Below are 20,654 nucleotides of genomic sequence, written 5' to 3'. Positions count from 1 at the left end.
CAGTAAACATTCAAATCGGTCGAAACCAGGAAGTGTCAGCCGCCATTTTGTCTCTCACAGTCTGAGGGGGTGAAAAACAAAGGTGGATAACGTGAAAAGGGGGCAGGCTGGACAGTTCCTGACCCCCTAGCCTTGGTCAGGGGGTCCCAGAAGGACCCCCAAGGGCAAAAATGTATTTTAATTTTTTCGTAAACGGAGAAATTCCGCGAGGAAAAATTCCGCGAACTTCGCGTAACTATTACGCGTACCGTGCGCGCACGGCAAAACATTTTTTTCAAAAAGGAAAGCTTAAAAAAAATAAATAAATTGTGAGGTAAGGTTGGCTCTTAAAAGAGCCGTTGGGTTAATACAGGGATGGAGGAAAGAAAGAATGGGAATTTTATGAGCGTCTACAAACGTGCTGGTCTATCTTATTGTTAATAAGGGAAACACTGGTCTCCCCAAAAACAATAAGACCACAACACGTTGTACACCTCATTGAAACCCTCCGAAATCGAGGGTTAATGTCCAGAGGAGCAGAAGAAGGTGATGCTCCCACCTCAGAGGAAGGGCTCAGCTGAGCTGCCGATGATGTACTCGGCTGAGCTTCTGAGGTTGGGCTCCGGTGACTTACTGAAGAGTTTTCTTCAGTATGTCGAGCAAAGGTCCTGGGATGTTTATCCCTAATGTGTCTCATCATAGAGTGATTTCCAAGGAATACTTCTTCCTTGGATCTCCTCTAGATAAAACACGGTCACAAAGTGTGCAAATGACCAATGGAGCATTGACCTTTTTCTGCCCCTCTGGAAAAGTAAAATACTCCCACACAAAAGAATCCTTTTGTTTCCTCCTTCTCTGTCTGATGATGGTGCTGCTAGGCTCACTCTCAGAAGAGGTCTGCTACTCTGCCATTGTATCTCAATGTCAATTCAGCTCCTTCTCCTAGGGGATCTCAAGCAGTAATGAGGGGAATGGGTGTGGTGTGGGAAGTTTCTGGAACTGAAAGCAGTTTCAACCAATGAAAAGTGTTCTTTGTGGATCACATGACCTACCATGCGCGCTCCGTAAGCTGTGCGCTGTGAGCAGGAACAATGCCTGACTTATTTCAGCACTTCAGAAGCGGCAAAATTCAAACGAGCGCAACAAACATGACCCACTGGAGGGTAATAACAGACTTAATGCATTGACATTCAGCAGAGCCCACTGAGGGTTAAATAATTTCCAACCCTTACTACAAGGTCCAGCCTGCATTGCAAAAAGAAGGACGTATTGAGCGACGCCCACTAAGGGTATTTAAATGAGCATGCTGATTTGGAGCCATCTGCAGAGTGTCAATTATCCATGACTAAGAGGCAGGAGCCTCGAAACGCGTCGGAGAAGAAATGACATGAAAGCTGCAGCCCGTTTTCCTGTAAATAAACCGGAGGGTTTGCTTTTGAAGTCGAGTGCGTTCTTAATGCTTTGGGGCACTTTGAGGTTTACATAATTGCACGGCAGCCCTGCCGTGGAGAACTGCACCATCTCCAGATTATCGAGTGAGAGGCTGTGAGCAGGAACAATGCCTGACTTATTTCAGCACTTCAGAAGCGGCAAAATTCAAACGAGCGCAACAAACATGACCCACTGGAGGGTAATAACAGACTTAATGCATTGACATTCAGCAGAGCCCACTGAGGGTTAAATAATTTCCAAGCCTTACTACAAGGTCCAGCCTGCATTGCAAAAAGAAGGACACATTGAGCGACGCCCACTAAGGGTATTTAAATGAGCATGCTGATTTGGAGCCATCTGCAGAGTGTCAATTATCCATCACTAAGAGGCAGAAGCCTCGAAACGCGTCGGAGAAGAAATGACATGAATGCTGCAGCCCGTTTTCCTGTAAATAAACCGGAGGGTTTGCTTTTGAAGTCGAGTGCGTTCTTAATGCTTTGGGGCACTTTGAGGTTTACATAATTGCACGGCAGCCCTGCCGTGGAGAACTGCACCATCTCCAGATTATCGAGTGAGAGGCTGTGAGCAGGAACAATGCCTGACTTATTTCAGCACTTCAGAAGCGGCAAAATTCAAACAAGCGCAACAAACATGACCCACTGGAGGGTAATAACAGACTTAATGCATTGACATTCAGCAGAGCTCACTGAGGGTTAAATAATTTCCAAGCCTTACTACAAGGTCCAGCCTGCATTGTAAAAAGAAGGACGCATTGAGCGACGCCCACTAAGGGTATTTAAATGAGCATGCTGATTTGGAGCCATCTGCAGAGTGTCAATTATCCATGACTAAGAGGCAGGAGCCTCGAAACGCGGCGGAGAAGAAATGACATGAATGCAGCAGCCCGTTTTCCTGTAATTAAACCGGAGGGTTTGCTTTTGAAGTCGAGTGCGTTGTTAATGCTTTGGGGCACTTTGAGGTTTACATAATTGCACGGCAGCCCTGCCGTGGAGAACTGCACCATCTCCAGATTATCGAGTGAGAGGCTGTGAGCAGGAACAATGCCTGACTTATTTCAGCACTTCAGAAGCGGCAAAATTCAAACGAGCGCAACAAACATGACCCACTGGAGGGTAATAACAGACTTAATGCATTGACATTCAGCAGAGCCCACTGAGGGTTAAATAATTTCCAGGCCTTACTACAAGGTCCAGCCTGCATTGCAAAAAGAAGGACGCATTGAGCGACGCCCACTAAGGGTATTTAAATGAGCATGCTGATTTGGAGCCATCTGCAGAGTGTCAATTATCCATGACTAAGAGGCAGGAGCCTCGAAACGCGTCGGAGAAGAAATGACATGAATGCTGCAGCCCGTTTTCCTGTAAATAAACCGGAGGGTTTGCTTTTGAAGTCGAGTGCGTTCTTAATGCTTTGGGGCACTTTGAGGTTTACATAATTGCACGGCAGCCCTGCCGTGGAGAACTGCACCATCTCCAGATTATCGAGTGAGAGGCTGTGAGCAGGAACAATGCCTGACTTATTTCAGCACTTAAGAAGCGATAAAATTCAAACGAGCGCAACAAACATGACCCACTGGAGGGTAATAACAGACTTAATGCATTGACATTCAGCAGAGCCCACTGAGGGTTAAATAATTTCCAAGCCTTACTACAAGGTCCAGCCTGCATTGCAAAAAGAAGGACGCATTGAGCGACGCCCACTAAGGGTATTTAAATGAGCATGCTGATTTGGAGCCATCTGCAGAGTGTCATTTATCCATGACTAAGAGGCAGGAGCCTCGAAACGCGTCGGAGAAGAAATGACATGAATGCTGCAGCCCGTTTTCCTGTAAATAAACCGGAGGGTTTGCTTTTGAAGTCGAGTGCGTTCTTATTGCTTTGGGGCACTTTGAGGTTTACATAATTGCACGGCAGCCCTGCCGTGGAGAACTGCACCATCTCCAGATTATCGAGTGAGAGGCTGTGAGCAGGAACAATGCCTGACTTATTTCAGCACTTCAGAAGCGGCAAAATTCAAACGAGCGCAACAAACATGACCCACTGGAGGGTAATAACAGACTTAATGCATTGACATTCAGCAGAGCCCACTGAGGGTTAAATAATTTCCAAGCCTTACTACAAGGTCCAGCCTGCATTGCAAAAAGAAGGATGCATTGAGCGACGCCCACTAAGGGTATTTAAATGAGCATGCTGATTTGGAGCCATCTGCAGAGTGTCAATTATCCATGACTAAGAGGCAGGAGCCTCGAAACGCGTCGGAGAAGAAATGACATGAATGCTGCAGCCCGTTTTCCTGTAAATAAACCGGAAGGTTTGCTTTTGAAGTCGAGTGCGTTCTTAATGCTTTGGGGCACTTTGAGGTTTACATAATTGCACGGCAGCCCTGCCGTGGAGAACTGCACCATCTCCAGATTATCGAGTGAGAGGCTGTGAGCAGGAACAATGCCTGACTTATTTCAGCACTTCAGAAGCGGCAAAATTCAAACGAGCGCAACAAACATGACCCACTGGAGGGTAATAACAGACTTAATGCATTGACATTCAGCAGAGCCCAGCTAAGGGTTAAATAATTTCCAAGCCTTACTACAAGGTCCAGCCTGCATTGCAAAAAGAAGGACGCATTGAGCGACGCCCACTAAGGGTATTTAAATGAGCATGCTCATTTGGAGCCATCTGCAGAGTGTCAATTATCCATTACTAAGAGGCAGGAGCCTCGAAACGCGGCGGGGAAGAAATGACATGAATGCTGCAGCCCGTTTTCCTGTAAATAAACCGGAGGGTTTGCTTTTGAAGTCGAGTGCGTTGTTAATGCTTTGGGGCACTTTGAGGTTTACATAATTGCACGGCAGCCCTGCCGTGGAGAACTGCACCATCTCCAGATTATCGAGTGAGAGGCTGTGAGCAGGAACAATGCCTGACTTATTTCAGCACTTCAGAAGCGGCAAAATTCAAACGAGCGCAACAAACATGACCCACTGGAGGGTAATAACAGACTTAATGCATTGACATTCAGCAGAGCCCACTGAGGGTTAAATAATTTCCAGGCCTTACTACAAGGTCCAGCCTGCATTGCAAAAAGAAGGACGCATTGAGCGACGCCCACTAAGGGTATTTAAATGAGCATGCTGATTTGGAACCATCTGCAGAGTGTCAATTATCCATGACTAAGAGGCAGGAGCCTCGAAACGCGTCGGAGAAGAAATGACATGAATGCTGCAGCCCGTTTTCCTGTAAATAAACCGGAGGGTTTGCTTTTGAAGTCGAGTGCGTTCTTAATGCTTTGGGGCACTTTGAGGTTTACATAATTGCACGGCAGCCCTGCCGTGGAAAACTGCACCATCTCCAGATTATCGAGTGAGAGGCTGTGAGCAGGAACAATGCCTGACTTATTTCAGCACTTCAGAAGCGGCAAAATTCAAACGAGCGCAACAAACATGACCCACTGGAGGGTAATAACAGACTTAATGCATTGACATTCAGCAGAGCCCACTGAGGGTTAAATAATTTCCAAGCCTTACTACAAGGTCCAGCCTGCATTGCAAAAAGAAGGACGCATTGAGCGACGCCCACTAAGGGTATTTAAATGAGCATGCTGATTTGGAGCCATCTGCAGAGTGTCAATTATCCATGACTAAGAGGCAGAAGCCTCGAAACGCGTCGGAGAAGAAATGACATGAATGCTGCAGCCCGTTTTCCTGTAAATAAACCGGAGGGTTTGCTTTTGAAGTCGAGTGCGTTCTTAATGCTTTGGGGCACTTTGAGGTTTATATATATATATATATATATATATATATATATATATATATATATATATATATATATATATATATATATATATATATATCACCGCTCCAGTTTCAAAGAAACTTGCTGCACTCACGGGATCATTAAAAATGACTTTATTTGCAAGGACGCGTTTCGGCGGTATGCCTTCTTCTGCTTGCTTCATAAATAAAACGTCACTGGCATGATTCTGCTTTTAAATTCATACCTGGGTCCTCATTGGTCCCTGCACAGTAACAGGAGAGGGGATTGGATGATCATGGGCCAATGGCAGTGCCCCGTTTCAGATTTTTCATATTGTCCGTGTACTTCGGTATAATGAATGTTATGTTCTTGGGCAACATGCCGATGTTATTTTCATATTGCGCCCCCAGATGGGCACCTCCGAAGCACACGAATCCCCACACTCTTTTCCCTGTGCTGGCCATTCACGCTGTGGTGACGGTCATCTTGCGTGATCCCTCGTCCGACCGTTGGGGTTCTCAGCATGACACGTAGGAGTCGGTAGATAGCCGTAACTCCAACAGTCTGTATGACTGTCGACTATGTCGCCGTTTCCTGCCAGGACTCCCCTCAGGCGGTGCAAGACGCCATGTATACAATACTTCGCTCCGTGGTCCACCTTAAGGCGCAGCTGCACTCTTCACGACGGGTTGCAAGCACGCACGGAGGTGGGTCCGTGCCAAATATCACCGCTCCAGTTTCAAAGAAACTTGCTGCACTCACGGGATCATTAAAAATGACTTTATTTGCAAGGACGCGTTTCGGCGGTATGCCTTCTTCTGCTTGCTTCATAAATAAAACGTCACTGGCATGATTCTGCTTTTAAATTCATACCTGGGTCCTCATTGGTCCCTGCACAGTAACAGGAGAGGGGATTGGATGATCATGGGCCAATGGCAGTGCCCCGTTTCAGATTTTTCATATTGTCCGTGTACTTCGGTATAATGAATGTTATGTTCTTGGGCAACATGCCGATGTTATTTTCATATTGCGCCCCCAGATGGGCACCTCCGAAGCACACGAATCCCCACACTCTTTTCCCTGTGCTGGCCATTCACGCTGTGGTGACGGTCATCTTGCGTGATCCCTCGTCCGACCGTTGGGGTTCTCAGCATGACACGTAGGAGTCGGTAGATAGCCGTAATATATATATATATATCAGATCTAGAATTTATCCCGTGCCCTTATATCACAGAAACTAATAGAAATGTATTTCACGAAATCAGTGTTAAATTCAGCAATACCCTCTTTATGTGTTCCTCTTTAGGTTGCTCTGACTGCCGATTGTTTTACGCAAATTACATAAATGCTTGCTGCCTATAGTAGTTCATTACTTTTTACACCGTCAGTCTGATTATCAACATTTTCGGACTAATTTATCAGGCTCATAAATATTACTTAACTGACGATATTGCTTTTGTGAAATAAAATATTAATTGTAGCAATCTCCTGCACTGAGAAATAGCTTGATTTCTACGATCTTGCCACGTAAGTTCCGTGAAAGCAAATTTGTAGAAATGAATCTCAACAAGCTGGGGTCAGGCTTGTTTGGTGGAACAAGGCTTATGAGTCACTAGCTTAGCTAGTAAAGCACTCCAAAATATTGCCTGACTTCTATGTATGAAAAAATAACATTAGCACCTTGTTCTGTTATGAAAGACGAAACACATGGACCGTTTAAAGGTTGGTAACAAAGGACTAAATGCTAAATTTGCAATCTGAGGAGAAGGGAACAGTAGCAAAATGCACCTTGTAGAAAACCAAGACTACGTTGGACTGAATGAGCTACATGTTCTCAACCAAGGAGAAGAAGCAATTAAAGAAGTATTTGCCAACAGACTCTTAATAGAAACAAAACAGACTAAAGGGCTGTGCAAGATTACCGACGAGATAACAAAGCTAGAGCTCCTAACAAACACGGCCTGGTATCTGACCAGCACCATGTAGTCTTGATTACCATTTTAACAAATAACACCTCGACCATCAGCGAAAACATCACTCAACCCAAAACCAACCCATTGCCAGCAAATACCCTCACACAAACATCTCATTTTACCAACTGCAATGTGCTGAGCAACCAACAATGAAACAAAGCATCAAGCCACACAGTGTTACTTTGTTGGCTACATGGATCAAGCAATTTACTTTGACATTTTTCACATTACATTACTCAATGTCTTCATAACTCAATAAAGGTCCTGACTCCCTACATATGTAGTTTTCAACAGGCTCTTGAAAAATAACATTGGCGGATTGCAGAACCCAAGCCTATTACCTCTAATTGCTAACCTTCTCATCCCATGAGATATCTCTGAAAGGGAGGTAACCTGATAACTGCAATATTTCAACAGAGGACCACAGCATCCTCCACGACCAGCAGTGCGGCAAAAGACCCAATCCTGTGTTTAATTCTGCACTGGCCATTGTACTGTAAACCTGCTCATAAACTTGAGGGTGTCCTGCCCACAGCCCTCATTCTTCAGGTGCCTGTGTGAATAAACTATTTCCTGTATGGCTGATGTTCTGCCATCCGAATTGGTGAAGCACACAAACACAACAAAGATCATTTTCCAGGGGGGAGGAGCCTAGCGCGCAACCAAGATGGCCGCGTAGGTGCGAGGCTCCTGAGGACCACCACGACCTCCTGAATTAATCCTGGCTATATCCTGTCCTTGTTGAGGGGACTGCATCGGTGAACCCGAGCTGAGGCGCCATCCGTTTTTCGTTTTCGAATCGGACCCCGGACACCGGTGGGAGCACCGATTGAAGGTTGCGGCCTTCTCCGCGCTGGCCCCCCGGATTGGAGTAGTGGGGCGATCCGGGGACAAAGCGAACAACAACGGCGGGCAGGGCTGGGCGACTCGCGTATCCCGTGCTTTCACTTTCGCTTTTGCGCTCTCCTTGCCCTCAAGCGAGGTAGGGTTGCGGAGCGGGGTGCGGTGGTGTGGCCTTGTCCAGGTGCCCGGCTGACCCGCCGCCCGTGAGTCGTCCTGCGGCCCAGTGGTCGCCCTCCCCCCCCCGGAACCCGTGAACTGGTTTATCGGCCCTTTCGAGGAGATTGGCACGACGGTGGGAGAGCAGGCATGTCCACCAAACAAGATGGCGACCGGGCGAAGGTGAAGACGACCCGCCGCGGCCCGGCGCCTCAATCCAACAGTATGGACCGCTACACCCTCCAGAAGGGATCTCCGGAGACATCGCGCACATCCCCGGCGGGCCCGACGGAGGCATCTGCTCAACCGGTGGATCTGACCCTCCGGGACGTCATGGGCGCCATCGCAGAGATGAAGGCCTCGGTGGACCAGCGCTTCGACACCCTAGCGCAAAAGATAGACTCGGTCCTGGTGGATGTTAGCCTTGTGAGGGCTGACTTGTCCAAAACCAACGACCGGGTCGATTCCCTGGCCCACACCACAACGAGCCTCACGACGGACGTGGTGGCCCTCCAAAAGGAGGTGCGCCGGCTTGGCCAGGCGAGCGCCCTGATGGACCGGCGACTGGAGGATTCCGAGGGTCGGGCCCGGAGGAATAACGTTCGCATTGTGGGAGTGCCGGAGGGACGAGAGGCGGAGGCGGCAGATCTTTTTGTGGAAGAATTGATCCTTACCCATCTCCAGCCCCGGGGGCTGAGTAAGCTTTTTGCGGTGGAACGTGCTCACCGGGTCCCTGGGGGCAGACCTAAGGCCGGTGCCCCGCCGCGGCCTCTCATTGCCCGGATTTTTTATTTTCGGGACAGAGACGCTATCCTGCAGACCTCCAGGCAACAGGGACCGGTCAAGCTTGATAACATGGATGTGCATTTCTACCCAGACTTTACTCCGGCGGTCCAAAAACAGAGATTGAGTTTTCTCGGAGTTAAACGTCGCCTACGGGACCTGAACCTTAAGTACTCAATGCTTTTTCCAGCTAAGCTAAGGGTGGAGGTGGATGGGCGCACGCACTTCTTTGACCGACCCGAGGCGGCTGGGGACTGGTTGAACACTCTGCCTGGAGATCGGGGCCGAGGGGGTGGGGGGGGTGCGGTTGGCGGGGAGGGCCCGCCGGATCAGAACTGAGGGGTGAAGAATAGGCCTTGCTCTGGACAACATTCCTTTACCATTTACTGATCGTTTATGTTCCCCTCCTATGGAGGTCGTGTGGGGTCTGTTGGGGGCTTCCCTCCTCCTCTGGGGGACTAGTTAGTTTTTCATCTATGGGGCGACAGGCACACTGCACTTTGGGGGGGCTGTCTGGGCTCATGCAGGGGTGCAGGGAGGGGGGAGTTCTGTTGGGATGGGGGGGTGGGGGGGGTGTGTTGTTTGTTTGCACCGCAAGGCAAGCCCTTTACTGTATTGTTGCTCTCGAGATGCTCTGTGGGGGACGACTGATTGCTTCTACGTATGATGGGGGGTAGGGATTTGACTGTGTTGTCATGGAATGTTAACGGCCTGGGGGACAGGATTAAGCGTGGTGTGGTCCTGCAGTACTTGAAACGTATCTCACCAGATGTTATCTTCCTGCAGGAGACACACCTTATAGGTAACTCCTTTCTTGCCATGAATCGGCGAGGCTATCGTTTGGTGGCCCACTCGGGCTTCACCTCGGGCTCGCGGGGGGTGGGTATCATGATTAAGAACTCGCTCCCGTTGGAGATTGATGAGGTGCGCCATGATGAGAGGGGACGCTACACTGTTCTGGTGGGTAGAATGGAGGGTAGAGTGTTTGTTTTTATATCAGTGTACGTCCCGCCTGGGTTACAATCTACTACATTTGCGGACTTGGGGCGCCTCCTCCTGGACCTCCCGGGGGGCCTGCTGGTGGTTGGGGGGGACTTTAATGCGGTAGTTTCTGGGTCTAAGTATCGCCATCCCCCTAGGGACCTCCCCCGGGCACAGGCCTGGCTGTCCGGCCTTTTAGATACACTGGGCCTGGTGGATTGCTGGCGACTAAAGCATCCCGCACAGCGGCAATACACCTTCCACTCGGGTGCCCATGGTAGCCTCTCGCGGCTTGATTACATCCTTGTCCCGGCGGCCTATGCTGGGAGGGTGGGAGAGGTGTGCCATCTGGCGCGGGGCATTTCAGATCACTCCCCAGTACTGTTACATTTCGATGTCTTCCCTAGGGGGGAGGGCAGGGTGGCTCCAATCAATGCTTGGTACTTGCGTGACCCCACTATTCGTGCCGACTTGATCAAATCCTTACAGCGATACTTTGATGAGAATGTGGGGTCTGTCCCTTCGGCCATCTCCCTGTGGGAGGCTTTTAAGGTAGTTCTCAGAGGGGAGGCCCTCTCCTTTATCTCCCATGCCCGGAGGCGCGAGCGGGAGGAGGTAACCCGGGTGGAGGCCGAAATTGCGGAACTAGAGGGTGACCTGGGGAGCGGGGTAACAGACGCCAAGTTGCATGTTCTGCACCTCAAGCAGGCGGCCTATAGGGCCCTCGTCACGGAGGCGGCCAGGGGCCTCAGTAGAGAGCAACAGGGGCGACTGTATGATGTGGGTGATAAGGCTGGTAAATTGATTGCGTGGTTGGACAAGAGGGAGAGAGCGAGTCGTGTGGTGCCTTTGATTGAGGGGATGGATGGTGTGCCTGTCACCGAGCCGGAAGCCATTGTCTCCTGCTTCGCGGATCACTTCCGCGAGGTGTACTCCCCGGTTTCTCCCTGCTCGGAGGAAGATTCCCATGCCCTGCTTCGGGACATCTTGCTGCCCTCCCTTACGGTGGAGGACAGGGATTTGCTGGACGCTCCTCCCACCTCGGACGAAATTGCCCTGGCTATTCGCTCGGTCGCATCCGGCAAGGCCATGGGCCCCAATGGTATCCCCATCGAGCTTTACAAGCTGCGACCGGATGTACTGGCGCCCCACCTGCGCGCGATGTTCCTGGCGGCCCACTCGCAGGGTTCCCTCCCGCCGGACCAGCGTCTGGCCACAATCGTGGTGATCCACAAGGAGGGGAGACCCCGTGAGCGGGTTACATCCTATAGGCCTATCTCGCTCTTGAACGCGGAGCCCAAAATCCTCGCCAAGGTACTGGCCAACCGGCTGGTTGGCGTGGTGGGCGATTTGGTCCACCAAGACCAATCTGGCTTTATACCCCATCGCAACACGGCTCTTAATCTGCGACGCTTGCATGGGGTGCTCGCGCGTGTCCCGTTTGTGCGGGAGCCGGCCATCTTGGCGTCCTTAGACGCCACCATGGCGTTTGACACGCTTGAATGGCCATACATCTGGGCGATGCTGGCGAAATTTGGATTTGGACCGGGATTCATTAGCTGGGTCAAATTGTTGTATTCGGGCCCATTGGCGCAGGTGGTGGTGAATGGGCGAGTCTCGGCCCCCTTCGCGCTGGGGCGGGGCACGCGTCAGGGTTGCCCCTTGTCACCGCTCCTGTTTGCATTGGCCTTGGAGCCCTTGGCGGAGTGGCTGCGGTGGCACCCCTCTATCCGTGGTCTCCGCTGGACCCCCGAGCATGAGGATCGCGTGTCCCTCTACGCCGATGATATCCTTTTGTATCTCGCCTCCCCGCGTAACTCGCTGATTGTCCTGGTTGATGTTTTGCGCTCCTTCGGTCGTAACTCAGGCCTTGTCATCAACTGGGCGAAATCCTGCGTGTATGTGCTCTCCGGGGAGGCTCCGGCCCTACCACGGGACTGCCCGATCCAGATTGCCTCCCAGGGGTTCCGGTACCTGGGTATATATATTACTCTAGACCCGGAGGCCCGCTACGAGCGGAACTTGCTACCCCCCCTCCAGCGCTTGCGGGAGGACGTTGCGCGTTGGCGGCGTCTTCCGCTTTCGCCGCTTGGCCGAGCGGCCTTGTTTAAGATGATGTCCTTGCCGCGCTTTCTGTATGCGCTTCAGAACACTATGGACTTGGTTCCGGCGCGCTACTTCCGTGAGGTGGAGAGCCTGCAGCGGCGCCTGTTCTGAGACGGGAGGCCGCGTATTGCTCTGGCTAAATTGACGCTCCCGTGGTACGATGGGGGGGTTGCCCTCCCGGACATTAAACGGTATTACTGGGCCTCCCAGCTAGCTGCGATTAATCATGGCCTTTACGGGCCCGCCCTGAACCCGGCATTTGAAATGGATAAGATGCTCCTCCCCGGTGGCGACTACAATCGAGCGCTCTACTCTGGCGCGCCCGACTCCCGTCTGACGGGACCGACGCGTGTCATGGTGCGGGTCTGGCACGCGGCTAATGCAGCTATGGGGTGGAAGGACCGTTTGACCCGGGCGACACCGCTATATGCGTCTGAGAGGTTGGGCTCCCTGTGGACATCGAAGGGCTTCGAGAAGTGGGACACGATCGGAATCAGCACAGTGGGAGACCTCTGGACGAGGGGTGGATTCAAAACTTTTGAGACGCTGCAGACGGAATTTCAGCTGCAAGGCAGTGAGTACTTTCGGTACTTACAAGTCCGCCACGCGCTGGGCTCCGTCTTCCCTGAGGTCGCGTCCATTCCGGAGTCTTCCCCCCTGGAGGACAGAGTGCTGGATGGCCATGTCCCGGACAGCACAATCTCCCTTATATATAAAAAACTGATCAACGACAGATCGTGCCTGCTGACTAGTCTCCGCGAGGCCTGGGTTGCCGACGGGCTGGAACTGGACGACGAGGACTGGATTTCCGCGGTGGCCTCTCCGAAGGAGGTGGCCATCCCGGCTCGCCTTCGCTTCGTCCAGCTTAAGATCCTCCACCGGGTTTACGTGACGGGGCCAAGGCTTCTACGTATGGGCTTTGTTGGTGACGGATTGTGTAAGCGTGGCTGTGGTGCCTTGGCAACTTTCATGCATATTCTGTGGGAATGCCCACAGGTGGAGCGATTCTGGCGTGGTGTGCATGAGGTCCTGCGTGTGGTGACGCGTGTTGCGCTGTTGCCGGAAGCGAGGAGATGCTTGCTGAATGTGTGGGAACCAAATGACTATTCGGTCCCGCAGACGCGGTGGGTGACTCTGGGATACATGATAGCTAAGCGCGACATTGCTCAATTGTGGGGATCCCAGAGGCCCCCAGCGGTGTTGGCCTGGAAAGAACATATGGATTGGTGTATGTTTCGTGAAAAGGTAGTGTATGTGGCGAGGGGTAAGCCTGGGGCGTGGGTGAAAATCTGGGGCCCCTGGAACGCCTATCGCGGGGGTATTTGTGAGCCGCCACTGCTACCGGCCGCCTCACCAGCTCCGTCCCCCTAGCCGACCCCCTCCCCCAGCCACGGGCATGTGGTTCCCCAGTCCCTGATCTATTCCCATTCCCCTCTTCAGAGTTTGGCTGCTGGTTGGGATCCCCCACTTAAGGAGCACGTGCCGTCACTTTGGATGGCGGGTTGCCTTGCGGGTGTGGTTTTTTGTGTTGTTCTGTTTTGAAAAAAGGAAACCGTATTGTGGGCTTGGAGTTATGTGGCCTGCGCTATTGATATCTCCTGATTTACCGATCTGCACTGCCAAGAGACTCTTACTGTAGGTATGTCATATGCTTCTGCCACTCTAGCGGCCGGCCGGATGGTTGTAGGCCCATACTTGTAACCTTTTTAAAATGTAATAAACGGTTTCAAAAAAAAAAAAAAAAAAAGATCATTTTCCAGGTCCTGATACAGTTCATTCACACTGTCAGTGCTGATGCTCAATGTATACATGTGATTTCTAGCTCACCTTGTGCGGCGACACCACACACAATTCTACAGGACGATGACAACAGGAATCAGGGTTACATTTCAACATGACTGAAAGATTTCCTTCGTGGAATGATGGATAAAGAAGAACTATCTTTGTTTTAATCAATCTACAACTGAATTCTGATACTGGACCCTGAACAACCTGTTACCCCAGATCAATGTAGTAGCCGAAGCACCACCAAATTATTGCTTAACATGAACCACTTTATTGAACATTCATAATTTCTGATTGTCCTAGGCTTGATTACTTATTTAGCATTGATTATTGTAATTTACTAAATCTAAATCCTAGACATTCCTATGTGTTTAAACCCAACAGATCACCACAGCCCTCAAGGAACTCCATTGACAGAGCCCAGAATTTAAGTTTAATTACTCTGACCCTCCGTGGCAAGGCTCAACATGCCTAGAAAACCTATCATCTATCTATATTCCTATCAGAAACCTTCATTCAAGCTGCCAGAAGAATCACAATGGCAGAACACTGACTGCCACCAGAACGCCACTCTGGAATAATCTGGACCCAGGTCTGAAATCCCATCCAAAGCACCACCTATCCAGGGATGCGTTGAATATAAGAAGCTTTTGCCTCGCAACTTATACTACAGGGCTTCCCCACTATTTTGCTCAAAGTAACTGCAACCCATTGAACCCTCAACTATTCCATCTAGCCAACAGTCCACACAATATCCCTGTGAACCTCCCAGAAGACCAAAGAGTTGCTTTTTTTAACGGCGTTTCATATCGCACGCTAACTTGACCCAAATGTATCGGGTATTAGAGTGCTTTACATAGCACCAGTTGCTTTACATGAGGACACATTCATTTTTGTTAGGCGCGGGGAGATTAAGTGATTTGCCCAGAATCACAGGATGTTCAGTGTCATTGCCGAGACTCGAACCCGGTTCCGCAGGTTCAAGGTCGACCGCCCTAGCCGTTAGGCCAACTCCTCTACCCTCTTCTGCTTTAGAATAACTATGGTCTTGAGCTTCAGATCATTACCTCAAGTTTGGCATGCAAGTGTCTCCTGCTCCACATGGCTGAGTTCTCAAGACCATTACCAAAAGCATATGCAGGGTTACATGCTGCAATATAAAATGCTCTGAAAATAAATAAAGGAACACACAGAATCCGTCAGTATGAGTTACAGACTGCTGGTGGATTTCACTGCTCACTAAGGGCCCCATTCGTAGAGGGCCTCCGCACTTGTGGCCGAGGCCCCGCAGTCGTGCGGGGTGGGCCTGTGCTCAAGGCGGTGGCCCTGCAATAGGTAACTGCAGTATGTAGGTCCCATCACTACTGTGGGGCCTCAGCCACAATTGCGGAGACCCTTTGTGAATCAGGCCCAATGTGAGTGGGCTGCAATTTAAAAAACGGAAAACCTACAATCGCACATTCTCTGGCATTGCCCCGAGAATCTGGAACTCCCTGCCTGTGGAAACTAGACTGATTCCCTCAACATTTGCCTTCAAAAGGGAAGTTAAGGCTCTACTAATGAACAATGTGCTGAATTAGCAGTTTTTTCCTCTTGCCTATGATCTGGCTTTGCTGTTTTTGCTGACATTTGCTAAGGCCCGTGTCGCCTGCCATTATGTCTTTTTGTTTCTGTTGTATATTGCTTTGCTTTTATTTCCCCCAACAGCTAATAACCTTTGTATGGCACAACCCCTATGTAAAGCGCTCTGATATGCTCTTGGGTCATGTTCGCGCTATATAAAACTTTTAAAATAAAATAAAATAAATAATAGTAAGCTCTAGCATCAGACAACTTACCTACTTAAGTCAGTAGTTGGGTGTCATCAGCAATGCAAACATTCTAAATCAGACCCCCAATACAATGTAATATTTGTATGTTACAAACATGCCATACATACCTGTTTGAGATATCTGTCAGAGGCCCGGCTGTATTTCGCCAGCACACTTGGAACAGCAGGATTTGAATACTCAAACACGGGGTTATAGGTGAACTCTGATTTAAAGAATTTAACTTTCTCTATCTCCAGGTTTGAAGGCCTAATGGCTGTTAGTATGCAAACTTTTGCTTCCTTTGCCTGGCTTTTTAATGGTGGAGGGGGGCTTGGCTTCGGCAGCCTAAAGAAATAATGTCTTTTGGCTTTTGTTTTAGTTCTGGCTGACAGCCCCATCCTGCTGCCTGTAATGGCAATGCTAGGGCAAAACGTGGTCGCTGGGCTCGTGATATAAAGAGGAGTCGGCTTGCTCTTGCAGTACCAGCTGCTGCTCAACAGGAGTGAAGGTGCTTTAATCTTGCGTCGCTCTTTGGAAGAAACCTTGCTGGACTTCCTCTGCCGTTTGTGGTGACTGCATGACGTCTGCTTTTGGCTGTGGTGCTTTTTCTCCTCTTTGCTCTGTAAGAACACATTGTCGCTACTGGTTCCTGTAGTGAAAATGTCCTTGAGGACTCCAGAAGAGGACAACAGATGGAGATTTCTTTCAAGACTGAGGGACAGGTCATCTTCTGGATTCAGGACTGACTTCCTGGAGAGCTCTTTTTTAGGCCAATGGAGTTTCTCTGTATGTACAAAAAAATGAAAACTCTAATGACTTAAATATTTTTTTGTATTAACAAAACAAACTGACAGAACAAGAAGGTGCGGCATACACTTTACAAAAACATTATAGATTAAAAAACACGTTAATGCTAATATCAAACAACAGTTATCGCCAGCCGAAGCACTCCACAGAGTAGCGTGTTACTTGTCTGCAAGTGTGCTTCAGCAGTTCATCAGGGGTCCATAGAACTATAAAGTAAAACTACAATGCAATACAGCATAACTATGATAAGTCATTGGCCGATAATAAACAAAATAGGCACAGGGTGGCACCATTATTACTAGGATTTAAAATTGCAAAGCTGAAAGAAACTGTAACCACTTTAACTGCACCATAATAATATATTCGACAGAAGGATGTAAACATTTGCAATATGCTGTGGCTTGGTGGTTTGTAATGTATTAGCACAGGCAGCAGACACCTATAACTGTCAGTAGTCAGATACTAAAAACATAGAGGCTGAATGAAGTCTTCAGATCGTTCCCAGACCCGACCATCATCTCTTCTGCACACAGTCAAAGAGAGCAGCTTGCAGAGAGTACTGTGATAAACTATTGCTGAAGTTAATGCTTTGAGACTGCCATATTGCTAGAGGCTGCTCTTTCTCCAGTCTTGTCTTCCATTTATTACATAGGTGTTTTACACATCGAGCACACAGGCAACTAGTATTGACATCTAGGCACTGAGACACTTGGCTACAAGTGAGTTTGATGTGAGTGGGGAATTTACCACACCTGACAAACACTATTGCGTTGGGGTTTGGTATTTAACACGTTTGTTAACTACCTCTTATTCCAATTTTTCCATTGGAAATGAAGCATAGCATGTGGATTTGGTTTATAAGCAGTGCTTAATTTGTGCCTGTGCTTTACGGTGCTTAGCACCGGCACCTATTTGACAGGGCCGGGTCTACATAACACCACCACGCAACTCTGAGACTGCACGTCATATACTTAGTCATATGGTAGGTAATGTGTGTCAGTATATAAAACTTAATGATCTCCGGCGCGCATCACATATCATTCATATTTGACTCCACAGACCTCGTATTCCAATGATGCAGCGTGATGACGCATTTCAAATTTGCTTTAAGCGGCGCGAAGCCGTAGCGGATAGCCAGCGGCCCTTCAGTGTTGCTGCCAAGGGGCGGGCCATGGCCCCGGGACACTGATTGGGCAGGGGGCTGAGTTTTGTGTTCTGCTGGGTTTTGGCTGTGCTCTGCGGCAGGCAGCGTGTGCGCGTACTTTTTTTTTCAGTAAGCCACGCCTCAGCACACCTACGCGCACGCCTGTCCTCGCCATTACCAGGGTTCACAGGCAGAGGGTTAGCCTGACGTCGAGTGCAGGCTGCAGCAGGCCTAGGCAGCCTATTAAATAAAGGCAGGCAGGCCAGTGCCCGGCCGCCCACAACCACCAGCAAACCGTAAGTAGCAACGCTACTTTTTTTATATTTCGGAGCGTGGTGTTTGGAGTGACACTGTCTGCGACCGACGGTCATGGGCGTGTTGGGCGTAGGCTAGCTCCTGCTCCAGCTCGGTGATGAAGTCCAGCCCTCCGGGGCTAACTTTAGAGGCCTTGCAGGCTGCACCAGCCCTGCTGCCCTTCATCACCCTGCGTGTTTCCCTCACCTGGGCCAGTGGGCTCCCAGGCAGCTTTGGGTCATGGCTGCGAGGCAGGGGCCCCTCCTTCTAGGCTTGCAGCGGTACCGTAAATCATGGCTGCGCGGCCTACTCAGGACCCCTACCAAGGCATTGTACTTGCACACGGACAGTGCCGACTGCGGAGGCATGATTGCTCAGGGCAGACCTTGGACAGTGGACTTCACAGTTCACTTCATGTGAGTCCAAGCCGGCATGCTCTGAGCAATCATGCCTCCGGCACCGGCCATGTGCAAGTACAATGCCAAGGTCTACTGTTGCGGGACCTGTGCTAGTAGGGGCCGGGGCCCCAAATAGGCCTTGCAGTCACAACCATATTTTACCGCAGCTGCTCAGTGTATACTATCAGAACCATTATGCAAACTGCAATAGTGTACCTTCCAGTGGCATTCTGAAAAATAGGCAAAACGTGTATTAATTATGCGTTGCCAAAACGTTCAGTCAGTATTTTTATGGGTACTGTACATGTACATCGCTGACAAACTTTTAAAACTTGCAGTGCGTTTTTGTTACAGAATTTTGATTACCCCAGACAATGTGTGTGTTCACTAGAGCACTGTGAAAACTGGGGAAAGTAGATTATATTTAGAGGTGAAACCGGTATGTTATTAAGAAAAACTGCATAGTGCTTAGAGGCTCTATGCAACCTAGAACTCATGAGAGGAGAGGAATTAAAATTCCAACCATGCCTATAAAATATTGCCAACACGAGCACAACAACTGTGTTTAATAAGTCAAAATACATTTTTAAAAAGTCTGAATTGTATCACTTTTAGGACTGAGGTGGTATGTAGTTGTGTTGGTACTGTCACTGGCAGGGGCAATGGGTGATGCAGGCTGTCGTGATATCCCGAAAAGGTCCCTGGCACTTTTTATTTTACAAATTAAGCACGGGTAGAACAAATAGTCAGTGGGTGGGGCCACTGGTGAAAGTGGGTGTGGCCTCCTAAAAAAATTAGAGCACCTGCACTTCATATTTTACAAATTAAGCAAGGCACCAAATTTGTATGTTTTGGCTTTTTTTCTTTGCTGTTGCCCAAAGTAAATGCTGTCACCCTTCACCTGCCAAAATCTGTTACGGAAAAACAATGGCAGGTGGGAGTGATAATGGTCATATTCTCGCATTTTTTCCCTGATAGATTTCAGAAGGGCACACCTGATGAATGTTATCCCGGAAAAAGGTCCAGAGACAAAACAAAGAATGTGCAATTTAGTGTGTTAAATACCATTATTCCATGCTATGCCCTATTTTCAAGTTTGAAATTCAGAAAAGCAGTATTTTATACACTCAGTACATACATCATCGTCGGAAATGGTATTTGCTAGAGACGTCAATACCAGTTCAGGGCTAAATTCTGATACCTTTGCAAACAGGATTCTGCACAGGGATTAAAATAACGAATTGTGTGATATTTAGTGCAGCCTTGCAGTTTTCTCATGACTGATTCTGGCAGGTGAAACCTGTTGAAATGTATTAAAAGAAAAGGCCTGGATAAAACACCAACCATGCGGGTTTCAGTGCATGGTATGCTTAATTTCCAAGTTGAACTCTCAGAATAGGAGGTCTTTACCACACCAAGTAAATACTTCACCCTCCAGTAATGAAGTTTACTGGGTGTGGTAAATACCATAAACAGCCAGGCCAAGTTTCCCACTTACATGCGTGATGAGCTACCACAGACTAGGTTTTTATTTGAATTCCGGGACTTGTGGTCGTTTATTCCATAATAAAACAGGACTACAAATCCCAGAATTCAAAGGAATAAAACTGGACTGGAGAAGCACATCACACATAAACATTGGAAACTTAGCAGTTATACATAACCTATTCCAGCTCCTGCTTGACTCCAGCCTTGCCTGTTCCACCTCAGCTCCAGTCCTGCCAGATTCACCTCAATTCCAGGCCTGCCACCTCTAGCTATGCCCCAGGCCTGCCAGCTCCAGTCCTGCCAATGCCGCTCCAAGCTCCATCTCCGCTCCAGCCCTACTAGCTCGTTCCTGTTTTGTCAGATTCAGTTCTGCTTTAGTCGTGGGCTTACCCAGATGCCGCAAGAACCTCAGAGCTTTGGGCTTTTTGTACTTTCGGGTTGTTTCCTCTTTGTGCTGTGGCCTTACAACCTCTCTGTAACCCATGTTGAAGACAGTGTGGCTTCTAGAAGGGGTCCCCATTTCCTCAGAGCCGCTAAGAAAGAGATGGGGACAATTGTCTCACTATGTCCTGCCCTTGACATGTTCCTCCAGAACAAAGCGACTAAAACAATGCCTAGAACAGCGAAAAAAAGACCGAGTTGTCACAACCTACACACATCCTCTATTACAGATAAAATTACATTCAAAAACTGGTATCTGATTAAGGAAAATTCTTAGGAGATGTTAATTTGCACCAATGCGCTATTTATTACATGCAAATAGGATATAACGTGGATTTTGGTGTTTTCAGCACCAAGATCAACATGTACTGGTATTTACTGGACATTCTCCAACAGTAAATTTCGACAGGTTTCACCTACCAAAATTAACCTGGACAAAAACTGCATGGAGAGCGGTAATTACAGCG

The 20,654-nt window shown here is 49.0% G+C and overlaps 1 protein-coding gene across 1 annotated transcript in view; it reads right to left on the bottom strand.

Moving 5' to 3' along the window:
* MATCAP2 (microtubule associated tyrosine carboxypeptidase 2) overlaps positions 1 to 20,654 on the bottom strand; it is a 271,200-nt gene that overhangs the window by 218,542 nt on the left and 32,004 nt on the right. The window contains exon 2 of the mRNA XM_085606631.1: positions 15,744 to 16,399. Within this exon, the coding sequence (XP_085462757.1) occupies positions 15,744 to 16,399 (656 nt within the window). The remainder of the gene's footprint in view (positions 1 to 15,743; positions 16,400 to 20,654) is intronic.

Source organism: Triturus cristatus, chromosome 5_2 (assembly GCF_964204655.1).
Source record: "Triturus cristatus chromosome 5_2, aTriCri1.1, whole genome shotgun sequence".
In the NCBI taxonomy this organism is placed as follows: domain Eukaryota; kingdom Metazoa; phylum Chordata; class Amphibia; order Caudata; family Salamandridae; genus Triturus; species Triturus cristatus.
The sequence above is the reverse complement of the archived record's forward strand: the minus strand, read 5'-3'. Positions and strand labels throughout refer to the sequence as shown.